Here is a 23,244-nt window from a genome sequence, read left to right on the forward strand (position 1 = left end):
GGCTTTAGGTAATTTGGAGGAGGGTTCAAGGAAGTGAGGGGCTGTCACTCATTTAGCATAAGAGAGATGTTTGGTATTTTGTGGGTTGTGCATTGACCTCGTTTTTGTCTCACTTCCTCATGGTCTCAGAATGACTTAATTTGATGTAGAAGTTTAGTGAGATTGTCCAGCAGGAGAGTGGATAGTTTAGCTGTGAATGTCAGATCAGTTTGTAATAACATTGAGGCTAGCTGTGAGCATCAGATTAGTTCTCAGAGGTCAGGGCCTGCTTTTTTTCCTTTCTCAGAAGCATTTAAATCCCCGTGGCCTTTCATTATGTAGAGACCAGCTGCGGTAGGGGGGTCATGATTTAGTGGCAGTGACATATTGGGCACGTCCTTGGAATAAGCTGCGGCGATACTGACAGCTATATTTTTATAACACAGAGCAATTGGGAAGCATGTCACGCATGTCAGGTTTCAGCTGGCTAGAAGAAGTTGGTAAAATATGAACATGTTCTTTTTAAGACCTAAGATATGTGAGTTTTCTTGCATTAATCTCTCTGGGGGAATCCTAGGGTTTACCTCACTAAGTTTAGTGTCTAGGAATTAGTTTTTAGTGCTGCAGGAGATTCTTTAGAACGGGGAAGAATCAACTGTTCATTTTCTGTATTGTCTATGTTAGTATAAAGCAGTAAAGATGAAAGAGATTTTAAAGGTTTTTAAAATTTAAGAACTGTTACATACCTTACAATTCAAAATTCTAAGAATTGGGGTCTGGCCCAGTGTTGTGGTTAAGTTCAGATGCTCCACTTCGGTGGCCCAGGGTTCGTGAGTTCAGATCCCAGGTCCAGACCAACCCACTGCTCATCAAGTCATGGTGTGGCAACATCCCACATACAAAATAGAGGAAGATTGGCACAGATGTGAGCTCAGCGCCAATCTCCCTCAAGCAAAAAGAGGAAGATTGGCAACAGATGTAAACTTGGGGCCAATCTTCCTCACCAAAAAAAAAAAAAAATAAAATTTGTAAAATTTCTTATGAACCATCAGGTTGACGTAAGGTGAAAGAAGACCATGTTTTCACAGTTCCTTTCTCCAGCTTAGTCATGTGCATCAAAGATCACTGAAAGGATATTTGTATTCATTCATTTATTCAAGTAATTGCTGTGTACTAGATGTCAGGCTAGGTGCCAGGCCCTGGGTATGGAGAAGGGGTCAAACAATCATTCCTATCTTCATAAGCAGTACAAGTGATGTCTGGACATGGTTTAAAGCCTCTCTTGTAATGGTATCTTAATTTCATGTATATTCTAAAATAAGTACTGCTTTATTGTATTATAACAGAAGAATGTGTCTAAGATTATGAGGTAGTTTCTGTGACTTTAAATGTAGTAACTTTTTAAAATCAGATATTTATGGAGCATCTGCTCATGCAAGTCTGGAGATACCTTTAAATCGTGGGGGTCTTCAGAGCAAAATTTATTTCCTAGAGAACTGCAAGATAGGCTTCTGCCATTTTATCTTCACCTTGAATAATAAGTTTATTATTCTCCTTAATACTGATTCTTTATCATTTGGTTAAAAACTGAGTAAGTTTTGTTTTTTATCTTTTTTTTTTAAGCTTTATTTTTATTTTTATTTTTCCTTCTTCTCCCCAAAGCCGCCCAGTCTATAGTTGTATATTTTTAGTTGTCGATCCTTCTATTTGTGGCATGTGGGATGCTGCCGCATCATGGCCTAGATGAGTGGTGCTAGGTTTGAATCCAGGATCTGAACTGGTGAAACCCTGGGCCACCATGGCAGAGCGCACAAGCCTAACCGCTCGGCCACGGGGCCGGCCTCCCTAGTAAGTTTTAAAACTGGAAAAGTTAGGTTTGTAGTTAGGACTTAATAACCATGAGTATTTATTAAAAGTCTAGAGTACACTTGGATAGTGTCACATGATTAGAGAATTCAAGCTGTGTAGCTCCATTAGACAAGCAAGACACATAGGCAAACCAGTGTCTTCATGTGCTACTATTAGTTCTGCCATTGGTCTCTAGAATTTTCCTATAGAAATAAAGAATGTAATCTTTATGTTCTTTTGTTATTGAAATCTTCGTAGGTTCATGATAGCCTTGAATGGTTATGAGAACTTGAAAAACCTTTGAGAAAGGATTTGGATTGCAAAATCTTTTACATCTTGGTGCTTTTGGTAGAACAGTAGTAGTGTTAGAATATAGTTGATTTGGACCAAATTAAGGATGATAACTTTTTAAAGTTTTCTCTTGAAGACCATCCTCCACAGAAAAATGTGTTAACTTTGGGTTTTAAACACTGTAATGAACTGTCATTTAGATTTGATTTACATATTTTTGCATGGGAAAGGACATTCCAGAGTTACCACAGATTTTACTACATAATCATTTTTATCTGTGTCTAAATTATGTGTAGATGCCAGAATGCATCCTCGTATAATTTAGTCACATAGGTTTGTGGTACATTTTCTTGGTTAAATTGCTTGGATAAGGTTTTGTATTTTGAAACTAAATCTATCTGGACAGCAACCCACTTTCATGATCCCCGCAGAATACACTCTTCCTATAATTTACTATAGCAAATAGATTTGTATTTATGTCTTCTTTACCACTATCCATTTAGCAGAAGGATTGAGGTGGAATAGTACCAGTTTACTGTGTCTTTTCATAGTCAATGATGAGTGCAAGTCTATTTGTAATATGTCTTTTCTACAAAAAGGGAGGGTTAAATTCCCTGCTCTGTATATTGTTACCTTTAAAATTTTATGATAGGAGAATATAGTGTAATTGCTGTTTACAATGGTTAAGTGACAAGGAAGAAGAAATTACTAATATTATCGAACCTCTTCTTCAGCTACTTCAAAATTCTAGGTTCAGTCATAGGTTCTACTTGCAGCAATCTTTGTTTTTCCTTTGGGTACTTCAAACATTGCTCATCTGAGAGTCAGCAGGTCTGGCTCTGAATCCCAACTCTGCCACTGGGCCAAATCAGTCTTTCTCAGTTTGCGTTTCCTCTTCTGTAAAGTGGGGCTAATGATACCTACCTCACAGGGTTGTTGTGAGGGTCCAAAAAGCACACAGAAGAAGGCACTTCTCACGTTGCAGGCCTGAAGTAAATGTTGCTTAAGTCATATACGTGCAAGGAAAGATGCTAAAAAACGTGGAGGGTATAAAGAAAGCAACATACATTTAAGTTAATTCAACTTAGGAGGTTGGAATTGATTGGGAAAGGTATTTATTGAAGAGGAGATTATAGATCAAGAGTTGGGAGGGATATCATATATGATTACCCTATTCTCAGTAGTAATTCTTAGGTTTAGAAGTGTTAGTGATACAATTAATTGTGTTGTAAGCCACATTTAAATAAATAACATTGAAATGGAACTATGACTTATTTTTTACAGCTTTATTTATATAAATCCTCACACTTTTACTCTCATCTCAGAACCCCAGTATTAACTCCCACTGTTCTGCATACTCCGTCCCAAAGTTCTGTTCTTTTCCTTTGGTTGGTTGGTTGGTTGTTTTGTTTTTTGAATAGATGATAATAGCTAGTCTATTTCCTGAGAACCACTAGCTGTTTTTCTGAGGTCTGGTTAGGTAAATTCATATTTGATGAGTATAAGATATGGTAAGTTACTCTGTAGATTTATAGCAGAATATTCTTTTCATTGCTAGTTTTTAATAGGTTTATAATATCTTGAAAAAATGTAAAGTCCAAAAAAAGGATTCATCTTTATGATGTGAGTTGTTTATTTGGGCATTTTTAATAGATATTTTAAGTTAGATAAAAATCAAATACTCCATTGTTAGATTTATAGAACTAGCACTGTGGTCACACCTTAAGTCCTTATTTCTGTTTTTCTTCAGTCTTTGATTTTTCTCTTTTTGTTGTTGCCTCTTATAAAAATGAGTAGTGAGAGAAAAATCATTCGTCAAGCACAGTTAAGGTTGGGGAGCCTTCACTCTGCCGCATTACTTTGATTTTGTGTTCAATGTGTTGGCTAAAGAGAATTAAAGACCGGAAACTGAGAACCTCGTGGTGTGTGTCATGTCCGCCCCCCCAACATCACTCTGCTCCCACAGAGCACAGACAGGCAGTGTTGCTGCAGGTACCTGGCTAACCAGCATTCCTTCTCTAGGAAGCATTGATGACACGGTCCAGTCATTTATGTGTGGTTGACTGGCAAAGAACAGTGTAAACTGTGGTCGCACGTAATACACAAACACGTTCTTCAGAATGCAGCCATGAGACCGAAACCCACTGTCAGTATGTATCTTTTAAGAAGTGTTCCTGTTAGTTAAAATGGATTTACTTCCATCTTGCCACACCTTGTTGTCCTGTCACTAGGAAGATGACATCTGGTGAATATAGAAACAGGCCGACTGCATAACAATGACTGACCTGTATGGGGATATCACTCGAAACCTTGTCTTTACTAGCAGCACCATTCCCTGACCAACCAAGCTGAAGACCAAATGCAACATTAAGATGCATGTTTTTCATTAGTCATGCATGGCGACAGTTGTATTCTACGTATCACGTGGAAGTAAGATTTGGAGACAATTGTAAGGTCTGGATTCACACATTCCTGCTATGTGCCGTATGGAAGGCTATCTATGATGCAGCAGTATGGGGGTTGGAGGGGTGGAAAGATGAGGGTGGGATTAATGTTGAAGTTGTTTTCTTAAGAATTTTCTGCCTGTTACAAAGGTAATAAACATTCATAAGAAGTTCAAATGATTAGAAGCAAAAAGTTAATGTCTTCCCCTCCCTTTTGCCACTCTCACATCCAGAGTTCACCACTATTCTGCTAATAATTGTCTGTGTATATTTCCACAATTCTTATGGATATATAAAAAGGTACTTTAAAAAAACACTATGCAAAATGGGATTATACTACATATATTCTTTTGCTATTTGCTTTTCTCACGACGCGATATATCATGGTCATCTTTCTGTATCATTACTGCTGTCTTTTTTAGGTAACTGCTCTATAACGTTCCATAGCATCTATCTACCGTAACTTATTTAACCATGCTCATTGATAGACATTTAGGATTTGCAAGAGGTTTTTGCTAAGACAAAGTTGTGCACTAAACTTCTTTGTACCTTTATATTTGTTCCCACTCATGTAAATTTTCCTTTAGGATAGACTCTTAACAATAAACTTGATGGATCAAAGTATATGAATGCTTAAACTTTTGGAAGATACTTCTGAGTTGTCCTCACCATCCTGGAGTCATTAATGATAAAGTATAAGAATGTTGTTGTGGTCTAGCCAAAAACTCATAGCATTAACATTTTAGAAAATTTCCACCATTGGACAGTGTAACCTTATTTTTAAAAATTATAAATAATATGCACACCTCGTTTCTCCAACACCATAGAGGGATGGAATTTGAAATGTAAAAATCTGCCAGTCCATTACACCACTCTCCAGAGATATCTATTTTTAAACTAATTTGTTTTTATTTATTCCTGTGGTTACCATCAGAATTTAAAATAATATTTATATTTCTTGGCATATCTGTCTATGATAGTGTCTCTTTACTTTCTGTCATGAAAGATGAGAAATTTCATATACCACCAATGGTGCCTTCCAACTCCTGGGTTTTATTATTATGAATTGTAGCTGTTTTGATGATTTCCTTGATAGCTTTAAATGTTCTTAATTCTTTATTTTTTTGGGCCACCAACTTTAGGCAACGTTCCCTGACTCACTGTGATGTTACATAAGGAAGTCTATGTCTTTCAATGTCTTTCTGTTTCTCTCCCTTTTATCTCCCTTTACTTAAACCTGTCAAGGATTTTTAACCACTTAAAAATTCTAAAAAATGAAAACCAATAAATAGTATTGCTTCTATGAATAATACTCTTGAGTGCAGAACCAAGTAGTATAATCAAGTTTATAATAATAAACCTTGGGGGCAGTCAAGAGTTGCTCTTCTTGAAGAATGTCAAGATCACGTGAGATTGTTTTCTTTTTCTTTTTTTTTTTTTGAGGAAGATTAGCCCTGAGCTAACTACTGCCAGTCCTCCTCTTTTTGCTGAGGAAGCCTGGCCCTGAGCTAACATCGTGCCCATCTTCCTCTACTTCATATGTGGGACGCCTACCACAGCATGGCATGCCAAGCGGTGCCATGTCTGCACCCAGGCGAACCCTGGGCCGGCCCCAATGGATTCTGTTTTCTTAAATCTGTCATCCTGTAAACTTGAAAATAATGCCACAATTTAGTTTTCTGTAGTTCTTCTTGGAATTTTGTAATTACTTTTTTTCTTAATGTCCCTAAAAGCCTTTATCATAGCAAATTTTTTGATTTTTAATTTTGTAATCATAGTAAATGGATTTTGTTTTTACTTTTATTTTGTTTTTTGCTGAGGAAGATTAGCCCTGAGCTACCATCTGTTGCCAGTTTTTCTCTTTTTTTTGCTTGAGGAAGATTGTCCCTGAGTTAACATCTGTGCCAGTCTTCCTCCACTCTATATGTGGGTCACCGCCACATCATGGCTGATGAGTGGTGTAGGTCCACACCTGGGATACGAAGCCATGAACCCACGCCACTGAAGTAGATAGAGTGTGACGAACTTAACCACTACAGCACGAGGCCAACCCTGATTATTTTTTTTATTTTTGAAGACATTCTTCACCAGGTTCTCTGACTTGCTGCTCTCATTTGCACTAGTTGTCTTCTGTGCCTGTGATTGCAGTCATACTGGCATTTCTTTGCCCTTTTTTTCCTAAGATTTTACTTTTCCTTTTTCTCCCCAGAGCCCCCCAGTACATCGTTGTGCATTTTTAGTTGTGGGTCCTTCTAGCTGTGGCATGTGGGACGTCACCTCAGCATGGCCTGATGAGCGGCGCCATGTCCGTGCCCAGGATTCCAACCTGTGAAACCCTGGGCCACTGCAGCGAAGCGTTCGAACCCAACCACTCAGCCACAGGGCTGGCCCCTCTTTGCCTTTTCAAAGAATTTTTTCAGAAAGAGTGCTTGGGAGGTAAATTCCAAAATTCCTGTGTCTGGAGAGGTCTTTAATTTGCTGTCATACTTGACTCATTGTTTATCTGGGTTGCACATTTTTGTTTGGAAATTCTTTTCCCTCAGAATTTTGAAGTCCTTCCCTATCTTCTCTCCGTTCTGCTGATGAGAAGTCAGATGCTAATGTGACTCTCATTATTTTGTATGTAACCTAATTTTCCTCTGACATTTTTTTAAATGATCTCTTTTTCTCTCTGAACTTTTTTTTTTTTACTGTAGGTGTAAATATTTTAAACTTTATCTTTCTTGGCTTGCTTTAATCTGTGATCTCACATCTCAAAGGGTTTTTTTCCTTTGATTATCATTTCCCATTGTCTCTCTTTGTCTTATGGAACTCTTTTTTTTTTAAGGATTTTATTTTTCCTTTTTTCTCCCCAAAGCATAGTTGTATCTATTTTAGTTGTGAGTCCTTCTAGTTGTGGTACGTGGGATGCTGATGAGCAGTGCCATGTCCGTGCCCAGGATTTGAACTGGTGAAACCCTGGGCTGCCGACGCTGAGCGCACGAACTTAACCACGCGGCCATGGGGCCGGCCCCTGGAACTCTTAATATATGAATGTTGGGCTTCTTTCATATTTTCTGTGTCTGTCCTTTTCTCTAAGTATTGGGTAATTTCTTCTATTTTGTCTTCTAGAGTACTATCTTCAGTCATACCCAATTTGTTATTTAGCCCTTCTGATGAATTTTTTATTTAATCCATTGCATTGTTAATTTCCGAGATCTCCTAGTGGTTCTCTAGTCTTTTCATTTTTCATAGTGGACTGTTATTTGTTTGTTTTAAATGAATATCCCCCTTAAAACTTATAGTAATTAAGGTGATTGTGTGTGTTTGGTTTGGTCTTTTGTTCCTACTTGTCTTCCCTAGGCTCACTTAATCTGTTTCTTTTTCCTGGTCTCTCTCTTCCTCCTGTTTGATTTTTCTGAAATGTCCAGTGATCCTTGGTTGGCCGAATGTTTGAATGGAGATTAGTATGGGTCAGTATAAGTAGCTGTCTTGCAGTTCTTTTGCTGTTGAGTATGTCTCCTTACCCAAAAAGCTTCTCCCTGCATAGTAGACCTCATTTCGCACGTGCGTGCGTGCGTGTGTGTGTGTTTAGCGAGCTGTGTAGGGAAGGACAGTCTTAGAGTAAATGGGCAACTGCCACAATTGCCGAAATAAGTGGATTGTATTCTGAGGTGGAATGCATAGGTTCTTTTCACTCTTGGGTGGAACTGTCTTCCCTTCTCTCTCCTTCCCCTCCCCTCCTTCCCGCTCCCATCTTGTCTCCCTTCTCCCTTTTTTCTCTCTCTCCTCCCTTCTCCTTTTCTTCCTTCAGGGTTGTAGTATGGCATTGCCAGAAGCTTTGTGCTGCTTGCCTCTCCAGCCTTAAATCTTGTTCTGGGGTTTCTTCCCAGACGTAGCTTTTTTTTGTCATTTAGAAAGCAGTTGTCCTGCCTTAGCTGATGGCAGCTGTTCCATGTAAATGGGAAGTCAGGAAGGGCTGCGACAAGTTGCTCTGTGGAGAGTTCTGCAGTTACTCTCTTTACAGCATCACAGCCGTGGGCATGAGCTGTCATGGAGCCCTAACAGCCTTTTGTGTATGGGGGGGCTTATTATTCTCTGCTCTGGTTTATTCTTCAGTGTGAGTCCCTCTGTTTTTGGAGAATGCCCACATTCGGGTTGAAGTGTTGTAAAATTTTCATAAAATGTGGGGTCGGTATCCGTCTTGGGAAATAAGTGCATCTACTGTAAACCTTTGAAAGTAATTTAGGAAGGGGCTTGCATACATCATTTTACTTAGTCCTAAAATCATGATTTACTCCGAGACATAATTCCCTTTTCACATTAGTGACGTTGAAACAATTTCCCTTTACTTCCCTTCTCGTATTCTTCCTACTTCTATTATTTCTCCATTTCTTAAGAAATACTATATATTTAAGTTTTTAATCATGTATTTGAAGCTTAAGGTAATCCATGGTGTTGGGAGATTTAGAGGTAAGTGATCAATTAAAATAACTGAAAGACACTCGAGGTAAACCTAATATTTTTCCTGTAGGTTTTCCCCCCTAGAAATGAGTTAATATTTTTTAAAAATGGAGAAAATGTATAGAGAAATCATCAAACATTTACTCCATAAATACGAAAGGAAGTGATTGGTATTATCTCACTATTGAGGACCACATTTTAGTCTAGTGGAATCAGTAGTTACATCCAAAGTATTATCTGTCTTTATTGGTTACCTAAAACGTAGTCTAAGTACTAAAGTCAATGATGGCTCCCAGTTTAGGTTTTCCACTTCTGAGGGAGAAATGGCATTAGATCAAGTCTAATACTTGGGTTGGATGTTGGTACTTAGTGAACTTAATGTTCTTTTCTCAGGGGTCATTTGAAAACTGAAGTTAGCAAAGTCTTAAGAAGTCTCACTTTGGGGAAGTACTATGAAACTGAGCCATTTTCTGCTTTCCCATACTCTGTTCATAGTAGTAATGGCTCTTGCTGGATAACTAACTGTGTGGAACTATCTATCCCCATGGTAAGCTTTTTCAGGGCAGAGATTGGATTAAAAGGAGAGCTTTTATTTATTGACTGTTCAAAATGTGTGCTAGGCATGATGCTAAGTGCTTCATATGTTTCCTTTAATTCCTGAAACAACCCAATAATTGAGTAATCTCCATTTTACACATGAAAATATTAAGGCTTAGCAAGAGTTAAATAAATTACATACGGCCATAACTAGTAAGTCACATCTGAGATTTAAACATCAGCTATACTCCAAAATTTTTACCATTAACCATTGTATAGCATATGAGCACTAAACATAGTACTTACATGAGTTAAATTATATTAAACATATCCTTTCCTTGATTTCAAATAAAACTGTTTTGACATTGTACCTGTGCTCCTATTGGACAAAGCTAATTTCATCTTGGTTATTTCTTCCTCTGGGAGGAAAGTATAGTAGATTGTAGATGGAAATGAGAATTTTTATGATTCACTCAATGATGCTCAGAGAGGAGGGCAGAGTAAAACTTTGTTTTCTCTAAGAACACAGTTTTGGTTTTTAGTGCAGTATGTATAGATGTAGTTTTGCTCTCTGGGCTTTTCATTATTCATTCATTCATTCATTCAATAGTCAATAAAGTACAAGAAGATGGCAGATTTTAAACACCTCCGTAAGGAAATACTGGTATTCTTTATAGTAAGTTAGGTTTAATTTGAACTTGTTTGGATTTTAACATTTCCTAATAAGCATTACTTGATCTCCACATTTCTAGAATGGTAAACATTTTTTACTTTCTGAGATCTGTGGGCAAAATTTAAAAAATTTATTGTGTATCTTCATTTCATGCTTAGGTTTATAATGAGGCTTTGGCTGGATAGAGGATTCTAGATTCAGAGTTTCCCCCCACTTTAGCACTGTCAAGATTTTGTTCCACTGCCTTCTTGCAGCCAGTGTTTTGATGAGAAGTTTTATGGTAGTTTGTGGAATGTTCCTCAATTGGGATTTTTCTCCTGATTGGTTTTGGTTATATGGGATTTGGGGAGGAATATCACAGAGGTAAAGTGCCATTTTCATCACATGAGAGCAGGGGTACATAGTATCAACACGACTTGGTGTTGACCTTGAACGCCAGGTTGAGGCAGATGTTTGTCAGAGCCCTCCAGTGTGAGGCTACTCCTTCCTGCTTTTCATACTGTACTCTTTGGCAGGAAGTCATGAAGCACAGCCCACACTTAAAGGGTGGGGAGTTAAAGGTCCACATCCTTGAGGGTGGAATAAGTACAGAAGTTGTTTGGAATTTCCATGCATGAGAGATTCAACTCTTCTCCTCTTATTTATTTATTCAATTATGTATTTATGTCACTATGGACTAATGGATATTTATTTTATTGGATTGTGTTTTTAGTATGATGGAAACTAGATACTATAATATAGCCAGCTTCAGGTTGAGGTTTTCTCAGTTATCTTATTTCTGCTTTGAAACAGAAATGGAGATAATTATCAAGATCCATTTTGAGTGTAATGCCATCTCAGATTATTCATTTATAGAAAAAGTTCTTATAATAGCTAGAAATTACACTGTCTGTTGGGGATCGTGTGGTAGCCATCTGCCCCCAGCGGTATTTGGGGGTTCACATAACCTCCTTGTCCCAAGACAGGTAAATTTATGTAAGTCTGCCATTGTTTGCCTGCCTTCCTTCGAAGAGGTGAGTAGTAGTAGTGGGACAGGATTATATAGGGAGCCACATTGACCAAAAGTGTGCAGATATACCCAAGAAGATGATGACAAAGCTCAGAGATTCCAAGTACAGTTGCTGGTGTGCAATGGCCATGATTCCCATGGGGTTAATTACTTATACTTCTACCCTGGCCAGAATTATTTGTTGCCTTTGTGTATCTAAACTTTCAACTTTAAAAAACAGTGTCCTTAGTCTGGCCAACTGAGGGTGAAGCAGTTTACTTTTTTACCTTGTTTTTAGAAGGAAGGGTTACCCTAGAAGTGCCCTAAAATATTTAAAATGTGTCTTGTTTTCCGTTTTGGTTCTGCTTTTTCTTCTTTATTAGGGGTTTCGGTCATGGCTTCTCTTCACTGTTGACCAATAATAGCTCTTATTAGTATCGCATAGGCACTGCTCTTTCTGGTAGTCTTGCTATTGCCAGACTCCCATCATTCTTTTAAAGGTTTTTTTGGTTTTTACATTTTCTTTCTAATTTTTCAAGTAATGACTATGTGCTTCTTTTCTTGACCCTTTAAAAGAATATTATACCATCTGTATATTACTATCAGATTATGAATGTGTGCAGAAATGATTACTAGAGAACCTTTGACTATCTAATTACACACACACACACCAGTGCACCCTTTTTTGTAAAGGACTTTGCTGCTGGTCTCTGCATTGTATGTGGGACACCACGTGTCTACCATCTCAGGCAAAAGGCTGACGTGCTTTATAATAGTGGTCGTTAACATCCGGCAGTTGGGACAGTACAATAGCAATGAGGTTGAAAGAATATTTGGTTATTGCATTTCTTCTCTTTAAGCTTCTTTGGTGAATATTCTCCAAAATAGCCTTGTATTTTTTGAATACTTTAAAGTTTTAAAAAAGCCAACAAAGGGGAAATTGCTGTTTGGCACAAAACATGCTGCAAAGTTGCTTCTGTGTGATTATTGTAACTGAAGAATATAGGGGATTGACACACATTCTATATACTTTTAGGCAACATTTTGTGGGGGGGGGTGGAGGTAGATTTTTCCTCTTATATCAATCATTTCATTGTTTTTCTCCCTCTCATAATCCTCAAGATTTTTCTGAATACGTTTTTTTAAACTTGAATCAAATGAGAATTATGCTTTTCTCCCACATTATTGTATACATTTACCAGCAGTCTGACACGTAAGTTTTAGCAAATATACTTGTATGTTTTTTGGACTCTGAAATTATATTTTAGTCATATATTCATAAAAATTTTTTCACTTGGATGTCAGAGGTAGTTACATGGCATTAATCTTATGAAATGTATGCTTAATTTCAATTTTTAACCTACTTGACGGTTTTTTTAGGTCAGCCTTTGTTGATCTTCTGTGTAAAATACATGGTACAAATAAATAGAAACCGTTTTACTTGCCTATGCAAATTAAATGTGAGTTAAGTAGCAAGTTGGCAAATTTGTGACATATCTACCTCTTTATTCCATTTGAGTTTTTATGTTTGTATATTGGGTGCTATTCTGACACCATACATTTCACAATTTTTTATAACCTGATAAACACTTTTGTGCTATCACTGAGTTCTGTCAAATCCTTACCTTTTGCCATACTTATTTCTGAATTTTTAAAAAGAAGTACATGTTACATATATGGTTAAAGTTCCCTTTACATGCACTTCCCCAGTGCCCTTCCACCACTTCCCAAGAGGCGTCTGCTTACCTGAATTTAGGTTCATCATTGCCAGATAATGTAATAAGCTAGCATTTCAGAATTTCCCACATTGGTCTTCAGAGGCAGTTGGAAGTGCTCTGAGATGAAAGACTCTTGGTCAAATTCTTAACTATAGATTTGTAACATATATTGAATGCACTGAGGGTGGTCAGACCTGGAAGGAAACTTGCCAGTTTTTAAAATTCAGCATTGTCCAACTGTTTTGACCACAGAACCCCTTCACCCCTGATTCTGTGCACTGTTGCTTGGAACACGCTTCGTGGAAGCACTGCCTTAGAGGTATACTCTTTCCAGAACTGACTTTCCATTAAATCTTACAGGTTTTTACTAATGTCACTTTCTAGATTTAGATCACAAAGATACTAATAGTAATCACTTCCAGTTGATGTTGCCTGTTGGATCAAGTTTAAAATCGTTTTGCAAAAAAGGAAAGTAAAATGTTAATTGCATATTCATTGACCAGCGTACAAGTTACTTATGCTCCTTAATTTTTTAAATTCTTGAGTCCACTGATCTGTTGAAGTCTCTGGCTATGGACTGTGGCTACACATTACGTTTGCCTTACACTGATCTGTTATATTTTATGTTCTTACAGCTGGAAGTAGCCTGAGTTTGTTGTTAATGTTTGACACATTTTCTTGAATAACGGTTCTTCAACTGTTCATGTTGTACAAGGTGGTACTTGAATTATGTTTGCTTTTTTTCTTCCTGTATTAGAAAATCTTGGCACTTTTTATAAGTTATGTATAAAAGAACTTTTTCTTAAGATTTGTTCATATAATGGTCTGATCCAGGAAAAATAAAATGGGAAAATGAACACTATTTCTGATCTTCAAATAAAACTATATATTGGTTTTCACACTGTTCACCGAGCCTTGGGGTCATATGCATTGTCTTAAGGCAGGGCTGTTGACTTGTGTGGGGCAACAGGTCCTTTAGGATCTGGTGAGGCTGTGGAGAAGAGATGAGGTTCTCAGAAGATGCGCAGGGGCACAAAGTTGACATCCACTTCACAGAGGCCAGGGAACCGCCTCCTATGAGGGAAGAGTCTGAAAACAGACCTCATTCCTTTATGGCTTCTAGCCTTCACTGCAGTACACCTTATGGTTCTGAAATAGGAAGTAATAAACAGGAAGGGTCCACTTTCTACAAAAGTAAGTTTAGAAGTATTCACCAAGTATCTAAAGACTCAACCATCTATCCTGTTATTCTTAGAATTTAAGGGTTTATTAAGGAGTCCCTGCGTTGTATTTCTAGGATCTCTTTAAAAAAAAAAACACATTAAACATTTGATTATTATTTAGGAAAAATCTTTTTGCATTTTTTACCTTGCTATTTCAGGTATAGTTATGTAACATTTTTTTAAAAAGAGACTTTTCTGTTTTTATTTTATGGAGAAAGGTCTCTAAAACACCTGCATTTGTTGTTTTGTTGGCTTCACTTCAATCTTTATTCAGAAGACTTTTATTCTAAGTATTAGCTTTCTTGAAAGGTATTGTAACTGGATTGTGTGATTCTGCAAATACTTCCTTAGTGTTCAATCCTCATTTTATTTGGTAATCACATATTTTATAGATTGAGCACCCATAATAGGAGCCCAATAAATGTGGCTATTGTACACACTTATTTTGAATTAATGAATGAGTGAAAGAGCACATAAATGAATGTGTGGAAGAATGATCAAGTGCAATAAGTAAAATTGTTTGCCTCCTTTCAGTATAAATTCTAACATAAAATTAATGGTTGCTCTTTGCAAATCATTATTATGAAATAATATTAAACAATTCTAGTGTGTCACACACAGGTTAATCCACAAAGCAATGCCCCATGTCTCGAAGAGATGCTAATTCTGTCACTATTCCTTTAGCTAGGACCCTGAGAGAATGTTTAGCTAGCTAAGAAATGATGCAAAATTCGTTGCCCTCAAGGCTCAACCTCTAAAAGTAAGCTGGTATGGTTAGATTAATTTGGAATTTCTTTGGATGGAGTTAGGTCATGGTTGCCACATTCCTTCATTCTTAGCAAGACCCTGGTCCTCAGAATCAATCTGATTACTTCTCAGATAATTGAAAGATGTGATTCTTACTTATTTATTTTTAGATTTTATCTCTAAATTCTTTTCTTGTGTGGTTCTGAGAGATGGAAAGGCGTACACGAGTTTGTCTTCTACAACCTCAGTTATGTTTGAGACAGTGACAGTTGACTGTTAAATGAAACAAAACAAAAGGAGCTGTTCTGTCACTTCATCTGGGTGTTATATTTAGTGAGGTGAAGGGAAGATTGGAACGGGAAGAAGAAAATCTGGGCCGTCTCTAGCCACTGGCTTAACCCTTGTAGGCCTCACTGTTCTCTTACGTAAAAATTATAGGACTGGATAAGTTGCAGGTCTTCTGAGCTCTAGTCTCAGTTGAAGATAATTTTTGTGGTGGTGTTCATTGTATAACTGAGATAGTGAAAAAAAATATGACTTTCTTTAAAATGGCTAATTATAGTCTAAATCAGTGTTGTCCATTAGGACTTTTTGTGATGATGAAAATATTTTTTATCTCTTCTATCAGGGATTCCACACAGATTTATTATGACTATCTTGTTCTTTATATAATGATTTGCAACTGGAATCTCTTAATTTTAGGACTTGTTAATTGCAACTCCAAGTCCTGATATTGAAATCTTGGAGCATATCCTCCATTTCTAATTGAAGTCAAGTACAGATAAAATACTGTGACCTTTCCCAGGGATCTTGGAGCCTTTACTTGGTACCCATGTGCCTGTGTTGCTGGCTTCCTTTGAAGCTCTGCCATCCTGCTGAGGACTGTGTGTGTTTACTGCAATCCACCTGTAGACTCTGGTCCGTCCCCTGCTGAGGACTGTGTGTGTTTACTGCAATCCACCTACAGACTCTGGTCCCTCCCCTGCCGAGGACTGTGTGTGTTTACTGCAGTCCACGTATGGACTCAGGTCCCTCCCCTGCCGAGGACTGTGTGTGTTTACTGCAGTCCACGTATGGACTCAGGTCCCTCCCCTGCCAAGGACTGTGTGTGTTTACTGCAATCCACCTATAGACTCTGGTCCCTCCCCTGCCAAGGACTGTGTGTGTTTACTACTGTCCACCTATAGACTCTGGTCCGTCCCCTGTGGGGCTACACCTTGTTCCTGTGTTACGCTTTGTAGTATCTGGAGTAGCTTTGGTGGTGGTGAGAGTTTTATCTTCATACTTTTTACAAGCTTGATTCTGAAAAGTTTCATTAAATACCAGTTTTAAAAATACTTGATCTTTCATTGGCCGGAAGTTTTTAGTCCTGAAATCTTGAGCCATTAGCAAGATGTTTTTAGTACTAAAATATCTAGGTTGCTAGGCCATAAAAACAGTTGTGACTTGAATAAAGTTTCCATTAAGTCTGTACTTGCTTAAGCGTTGCAAATACTACATTCTTGGAATCTCCATGTTTGGGGATCACAAAGAACTTTGAAGGATTCCATCCTGATAATCTGGATCTTTGAAATGATGAAAATTACTGTAGAGGCATTCTTTAGGGTTAATGGTTGAAATCGATAAATGCGTGTCTTTGGGACTCAATCATTTTTCTGTGAGATAATAATTTATATAAGATTAAGTGTTTATGTATGACATGCCGGCTCACAAGACCCATAATATCCTTGAAACTTAAGACAGCCATACCGAGTCCAAGACCTGTCAGTGAAAACACGCATCCCCACTGAGGCTCTGAAGCATATCTTCCTGGGACCACAGGCACTGGTTAGTGCTGTATTGGCAAATGAAGGCACTAATAGATATCAGTTGTTCCATTCAGTTTTGAATAGAGGGAAACCAAAGACAGTTGCCATTAAATAAAGTTATAAAAGCACATGTTAGAAACTTCAAGTAGTACAGAAGAGTAAATGCCTTTTTATTCTCATAGCATGTTTTCTCCTTAAAAAACTTAGTACCAGCTTAAATTTCCTTTCTTCCTTTCTTTTTTTTGGTGAGGAAGATTGTCCCTGAACTAACGTCTATTGCCAGTCTCACTCTTTTTCCTTGAGGAAGATTGTTGCTGAGCTAACGTCTGTGCCAGTCTTCATCTGTTTTGTATGTGGGACACTGCCACAGCATGGCTTGATGAGCAGTGTGTAGGTCCATGTCCGGGATCCAAACCTGGGCTGCTGAATTGGATCCTGCGAACTTAACCAGTATGCTACTAGGCTGGCCGCAAGTTTTCTTTTGTACGAATAGGACTAAATTATACTTTATTTTTCTTCTAATATATTTTAAAAGTCAGCCTTATTGAGGTATAAGTTACATATGGTAACATTCACCATTTTTAGGTGTCCACTTCTATGAGTTTTGACAAATAGATACACCATAATCAAGATACGTAACGTTTCTGTCATCCCCAAAAGTTCCCTCTTTCTGCCTCAGTTTTCACAGCTGTATTGTATTCCATTATATGGATATACCTTGATTTCATAAATAACCCCTCATTGATTCATATTTAGGTTGTTTCTGGTCTTGCAATTCATACAAGGTGCAAGAAATACCTTTTTCCATAAGTCTTGGTGTGCTTTTACAGTCACAGACATAGGGTAAATTCCCAGCAGAGGAATTACAGAATTAAAGGCTGTGAGTGTTTAACATTTTGTTAGACGTGGCCAAACGGCACCCCCCAAAAGTTGTACTAATTTACCTTTATAGATGAGAGTGCCTGTTATTCTCTTACTAACACTGTGTGTCACTAGATTTAACTTTTGCTAATTTGATAGAAAATATTAACCTAGCAAAGTAACTTGCAGTCAGTGTCTTTTTTACTTCTCGTTTAAAAAACATATCAACAAGTTCACACACATAAAAAATCTAATGCATGTTATTTATGGTTAAAACCACAATATAACATTAGAGGAAATGTGAATAGGAAAACTTTACCTTTGTTCCACTCTCCCAATATAATTTTCATTTCCTCTTTATCCATATCTACATTTTTGTAATTATACATGCACATTTTATAATCATTCTCATAGCATATATACAGTTTGTGTATGCATTATTTTGCTTGCCATTTATTTATTTATTTTGCTGAGGAAGATTTACCCTCAGCTAACATCTGTGCCAATCTTCCTCTATTTTTTAGTGTGTGGGCTGCCAGCACAGCATGGCCGCTAACAGAGTGGTGTAGGTCTGTGCCCATGAACTGAACCTGGGCTGCTGAAGCAGAGCACACTAAACTTAAACACTAGGCCATTGGGGCTGGCCCCTTTGTTTTCATTTTAAAGGTTCACTTTGTTTCATGAGCATTTTTCTTCGTTTCCAGAATCTTCATTTTAGATAGTTGTGTGTTTCTTCTGTTTTTTGGCTGTGGCGAAGTTCATTTAATCATTCAGCTTCTAGAATGTATTTACACTTTTTCACTATTATGAACACCATTTTTTAAATGTAAAAGTTAAAAAAAATCTTTCACTTTCTTAGAATAAATTTTTATTATCTGGTTCTCCTGGGTCTAAATGTATCTACATTGACATAAGAATGTAGAATTTTATAATTTGAAATAGTTTTTGTGGGGCCAGCCTAGTGGCGTAGTGGTTAAGTTGTCATGCTCTGCTTCAGCGGCCAGAGGCTTGCCAGTTTGGATCCTGGGTGCAGACCTACACACTACTCATCAGGCCATGCTGTGGCAGCATCCCACATAGAAGAACTAGAAGGACTTACAACTAGGATACACAACTATGTGATCAGGCTTTGGGGAGAGGAAAAAAAAAGAAAGTAAGGTTGGCAACAAATGTTAGCTCAGGGCCAGTCTTCCTCACACACACCAAAATATACCCAAACCATGTAAATTAAAAAAAAAAAAACCACAGATAGTTCTTATTACTTCATTGGGAATCTAGGAACTCTTTTTTTCCCTGAAGAAGGAAGCAGTTGCATATCAATTTACTTCTGTCAGCTTAATCTATTTATTTTTCCTCTTTTTCATTTGCAAAAAATTATAGAAATGATATATGCTACTTGTAATGATTTCATACCCACTTTCCAGAGGTAATCAATTCACTGTTGAGTAAATTAAATTTTTTTAATTGAATGTTTTCTCAGTAAATCATTCCCACGTTTCAGTGTTTACAAACAACCAAACCATATACAGTGAAGTTTCCTTACCCTTGTTCCCCTGCTACCCAGTTCCCCTTCTTGGAGGCAGTTATCATATTTTGGCGTATTGTTTCAGACACATTTTATGCATTTTTAAAATTTTGTTGTTGTTGAGGAAGATTCACCCTCAACTAACATCTGTGCCAGTCTTCCTCTATTTTGTGTGTGGGTCACCACCACAGCATGGCTGCTGACCAGTGGTGTAGGTCTGCGCCTGGGAACTGAACCCAGGCTGCCGAAGTGGACTGCGCCAAGCTTAACCACTAGGCCATGGGACCAGCCCCTCATTTTATGCATTTTTCAGCAAATGTATGTATGTGCTCTGTATATGTGTGTGTATGTGTCTCTTTTTAAGCCACAAATGTTCTCATGTGGCATAGTTTTTTGCACATATTTTCTTAGATTATTTTATTTATTTGTATTTAATTTTTTAAAAGTATATAATACAAGTAAATGTTGTAAAGGCTTGGATGGTCCCCTCCTCTCACAGTTTGCTGTGTGCTCTGTGCCATCCTTCAGTGAGTCTTTATGCACATAGAAGCAGACCGGATGGCACATATTTTTGTTTTCTTTTCCTCCTGTGACTCTTAGACTGACCTTTTCACATCTATCAAAGCAGTATAGAAATAGGCATTAAGAGCACTGGCTCAGGGGCCAGCTCCTTGCATTCAGATGTCTGCTCTGCCATATTTCAACTGTGATTGTGGGCAAGCTATTTAACCTGGCTGTGCTTTGTAATCTTCATATGTAAAGTGAAGAGTCAGTGTACATACTTTGCTTCGAATATTACCGTACATAAGAAGTGTGTGTGTTTACTCATGGTATTATTTTTATCATTAAGGACAGTGACCAATAAAATAATATCCAAGAATCAGTACCCATCAGTTTGATTTATGTTAGTGACTTATATGGCTACGGGTAAATTCATTTAACAGAAAAGGGTGGATGGGATTCCTCACTTTCTTGAATTCTACTTAAATACATTTTAGAAAACTTTAGAAAACAAAATTAAAGCAGCTAAAATATATTTTGTTGTTCCTTTGGTTTTGCTTATACTTCTTTAAACTAAACAGATCTACTTTATGTAATAAAACTGTCCCAGAGAAGGTGAAGGTAGAGATGGTTGCTGAGAACGTGCACTTTTTTGCTTAGTGCATCATGTCTTAAAAGTGCATTCTCACGCATTTTCCACTCAAATTTGGTTAAAATACATACGTAACTATACATAATATTTAATTTTAGGTGATAGTGGCCCATAAAGTTTTAAATTCCCTGGTCATGTCTTTTTAGGATCAAATCATTAATAACGTTAAAAGTTCTTAAGGCGAGCAAGGGACTGGGGGACTGAGTTGTATTTCTATTCAGTTTTTCTATTCTCAGTTCTTTTTTTTTTTAATAAAAAATCAAAGCAACAACAAAACCTCCCTTCCTCTTTCCCACCTTCACATCCCAGTTACAAAATATTGTCTGTTCATTGTAGAGAATATAAAAACAGAAAACTCACAGAGAAATGAGTCACCTTTGTACCACCACTCAGCTTAACGTTATGTCTGTTAACAGTTTGGTGTCTAGACTTTTTGCCTGTCTTCCATATACAGATGTGCACACACTGTAACTCATGCTGTTAATTTGTTTGCCTTTTACAGTGATGGCATTAGGAATGCTGTACTGGTGTTTTTTTTTAAGTAAACTTAGTATGAATATTCTAATTATGTTATTATCTATAGGATCATTTACAGTAGGTGCATCATATTCCCTTGAGCACATATACCATACTGTAATTTATTTTGTAATATATTTATTTCCTATTCAAGGACATTTAAAAGTAACTAAATCTGTAAACATTCTTGTAAACAAATTTTTTTGGAGATCCCTTTTTTCCTTCTGATAAATTCTGAGACATGGGATTGTTGGGTTGTAGGATATGCGCTTTTTTTTCATGCTTTTGATACACAGTGCCAAACTCTTCTCCAGATGGCTGGTATTTCCTTGCCAGCATGGAATATTGTCTTTCCATAAGTTCTTGCCTATTTGAGGTGGGCATTACTCCCCTTCTGAGTTGGTGCAAATTCACTTTTCAATGCCTCTAGAACCATCTCTTTTTTTGTACTTCCCTTTTTTCTTATTCTTCTATAGCCTTCCTCTTTCCCACTCCCAAATTCATAGAAGTTGGATTTGATCCAGGTTAGAGAAGGAGCTATTCCAAATGCTCTTTACCTCACTCCTCACTTGCTTTCTTAGTGCATTTGCTATAAAAAATACTCTTGAGGGTCTTTTTGTACAGCACTCAGTTTTTAAAAAATCATACTAATTTCTTTCAGTTTTATACATTCTGATTTTTGCTTTTGTGATTTTTAGTAACAGCTAATCTGTTACATTTGTGAAGTGACCTCATGCTTTAGCACAGTGGTTAAGAGAACTCTGTGGAATCCTGTAGACCAGGTTCAGATTCCAGCTCCTTCTTGTTGACTAGCTTTGGAATCTAGGCCATGTTATTTAACCCCTCCAGTCCTTCTATTTCTTTACTTGTAAAATGGAGATAATGACAATATTTTCCTCAGGCTTTTGTGAGGATTTAAAGAGGTGGTGCTTATAAGTGCTCAATACACTGCCTAACATATATAAGCTCTCAGCAGCATAGCTTTTATTATCAGAAAGATGGAATACATTTTTCCTAGTCACGTGTAGAAAGTGGTGATGTCTGAACCTGAATTTAGGACTTTTGATCTGTAGCCTTGTAAGGACTACTGCATAGTGGGAAAACTAAAGTGAGTGGCAGGAATTGTGCCTCGTGCTGAGGATAATCCAGGTACAGCGTGGAAAGTTTGTAAAGCTTTATATGTGGGGGCTTAAGATGTGTAGCTTCCAAAAAGCCTTGATTGGCCTTCCAGCAAGTAAGCGAAAAGATGGGCTTAGTTCCAAGAGAAGAGTAATGGCTCTTGTGCATCCTGGCATAGAAGGAGAGGTTGCTATATCCAAAAGTCTTCCAGATAAAAAGAGTAGAGTCTTTTTAAAAAGTTTAAGATGACTAAACACTGGGATCAAAATGTTGAGTAAGTTTCTCTGCTTTGGTTTGAATTAGAATGAGGTCCTGCTTTAAATGTGTATGACTGATTAGGTTTTTATCTTAACTTGTTTCCTACAGGGCATGGTGCTGATGTGAAATGTGTAGACTGGCATCCAACAAAAGGGTTAGTTGTTTCAGGAAGTAAAGATAGTCAACAGCCGATCAAGTTCTGGGATCCCAAGACTGGGCAGAGTCTTGCAACACTGTAAGTGATAGGAGCTCCACCTTGGTCCTAAACAAAGGGGAATAAAGTTGCCTGGATTCTTGAACTTTTAGCTTTCTCTCCTCTTCTGTATTCCTGAAAAAGTAGTGCAGACAACACATGGACATGTGTCTGTAGACTTCTTCTTAGTTAAATATGATTTCTTTCTAAATTCCTAATGAAATAAGGTTTGGTTTTTGTTCTCCCGCATATACTTAAATTGAATTTGGGTGTCACAGGGGTTGGGGGTCGGGGTGGGAAGGATGATGAGGAAGAGGTGGTTATTACTATTCTAGCTTACTGTCTCTCCTCATCATAACACATTTTGGCACTGTATGGAGTTGATATATGTACCAGTTATTAGATATAGCCTAACTTTCTGCATCTCCCTACATCTCTTTATAGAGAAGTTTTTCCTCAATTTTTGAATCAGTTCTTATTTTGTGTCTGAAGTGCTTATTTATGATGCAGCCACATAATAAAATTTTCTCTTTGAATTATCTGTAAACATTTATAGTTATGTGAATGTTAATTTTTTTTTCACCAAGCAGCTGTATCATGGTCCTTCTGATAGGCAAGTGAGCCATATCCAGAGTGAGCTGGTTGGAGCAAGGCTGCCTTGTTGCACAGCTCCAAAGGCCAAACCAAATAGCATGCCTTGGCTCATTATGATGTCTTTAGTTCAAATTAACCCTCAAGCTAGCCTGTGCCCTTTTTTATCATTTTTATGCTTCATCTTAATGAGAAGAGCTTCATTGAATTTTTTACATTTAATGAGCTTTATTGAGTATAACTGTATGTGTTCAAGTGCTTCCTCTGCCTTACAGATAAACTTTTCCTCCAGTTGAAGCTCTGCTGCTATTTTAACTGGTTAGTGAAAG

The 23,244-nt window shown here is 37.4% G+C and overlaps 1 protein-coding gene across 8 annotated transcripts in view; it reads left to right on the forward strand.

Moving 5' to 3' along the window:
• WDR33 (WD repeat domain 33) overlaps positions 1–23,244 on the forward strand; it is a 96,795-nt gene that overhangs the window by 55,516 nt on the left and 18,035 nt on the right. For all 8 annotated transcript variants that reach the window (XR_011528317.1, XR_011528319.1, XR_011528318.1 and 5 more), the window contains one exon: positions 22,240–22,366. Coding sequence is in view for 5 of the 8 variants with exons in the window: in XM_070579476.1 (XP_070435577.1) it covers positions 22,240–22,366 (127 nt within the window). In the remaining 3 variants the exon portion in view is untranslated. The remainder of the gene's footprint in view (positions 1–22,239; positions 22,367–23,244) is intronic.

Source organism: Equus przewalskii, chromosome 17 (genome assembly GCF_037783145.1).
Source record: "Equus przewalskii isolate Varuska chromosome 17, EquPr2, whole genome shotgun sequence".
NCBI classification, from domain to species: domain Eukaryota; kingdom Metazoa; phylum Chordata; class Mammalia; order Perissodactyla; family Equidae; genus Equus; species Equus przewalskii.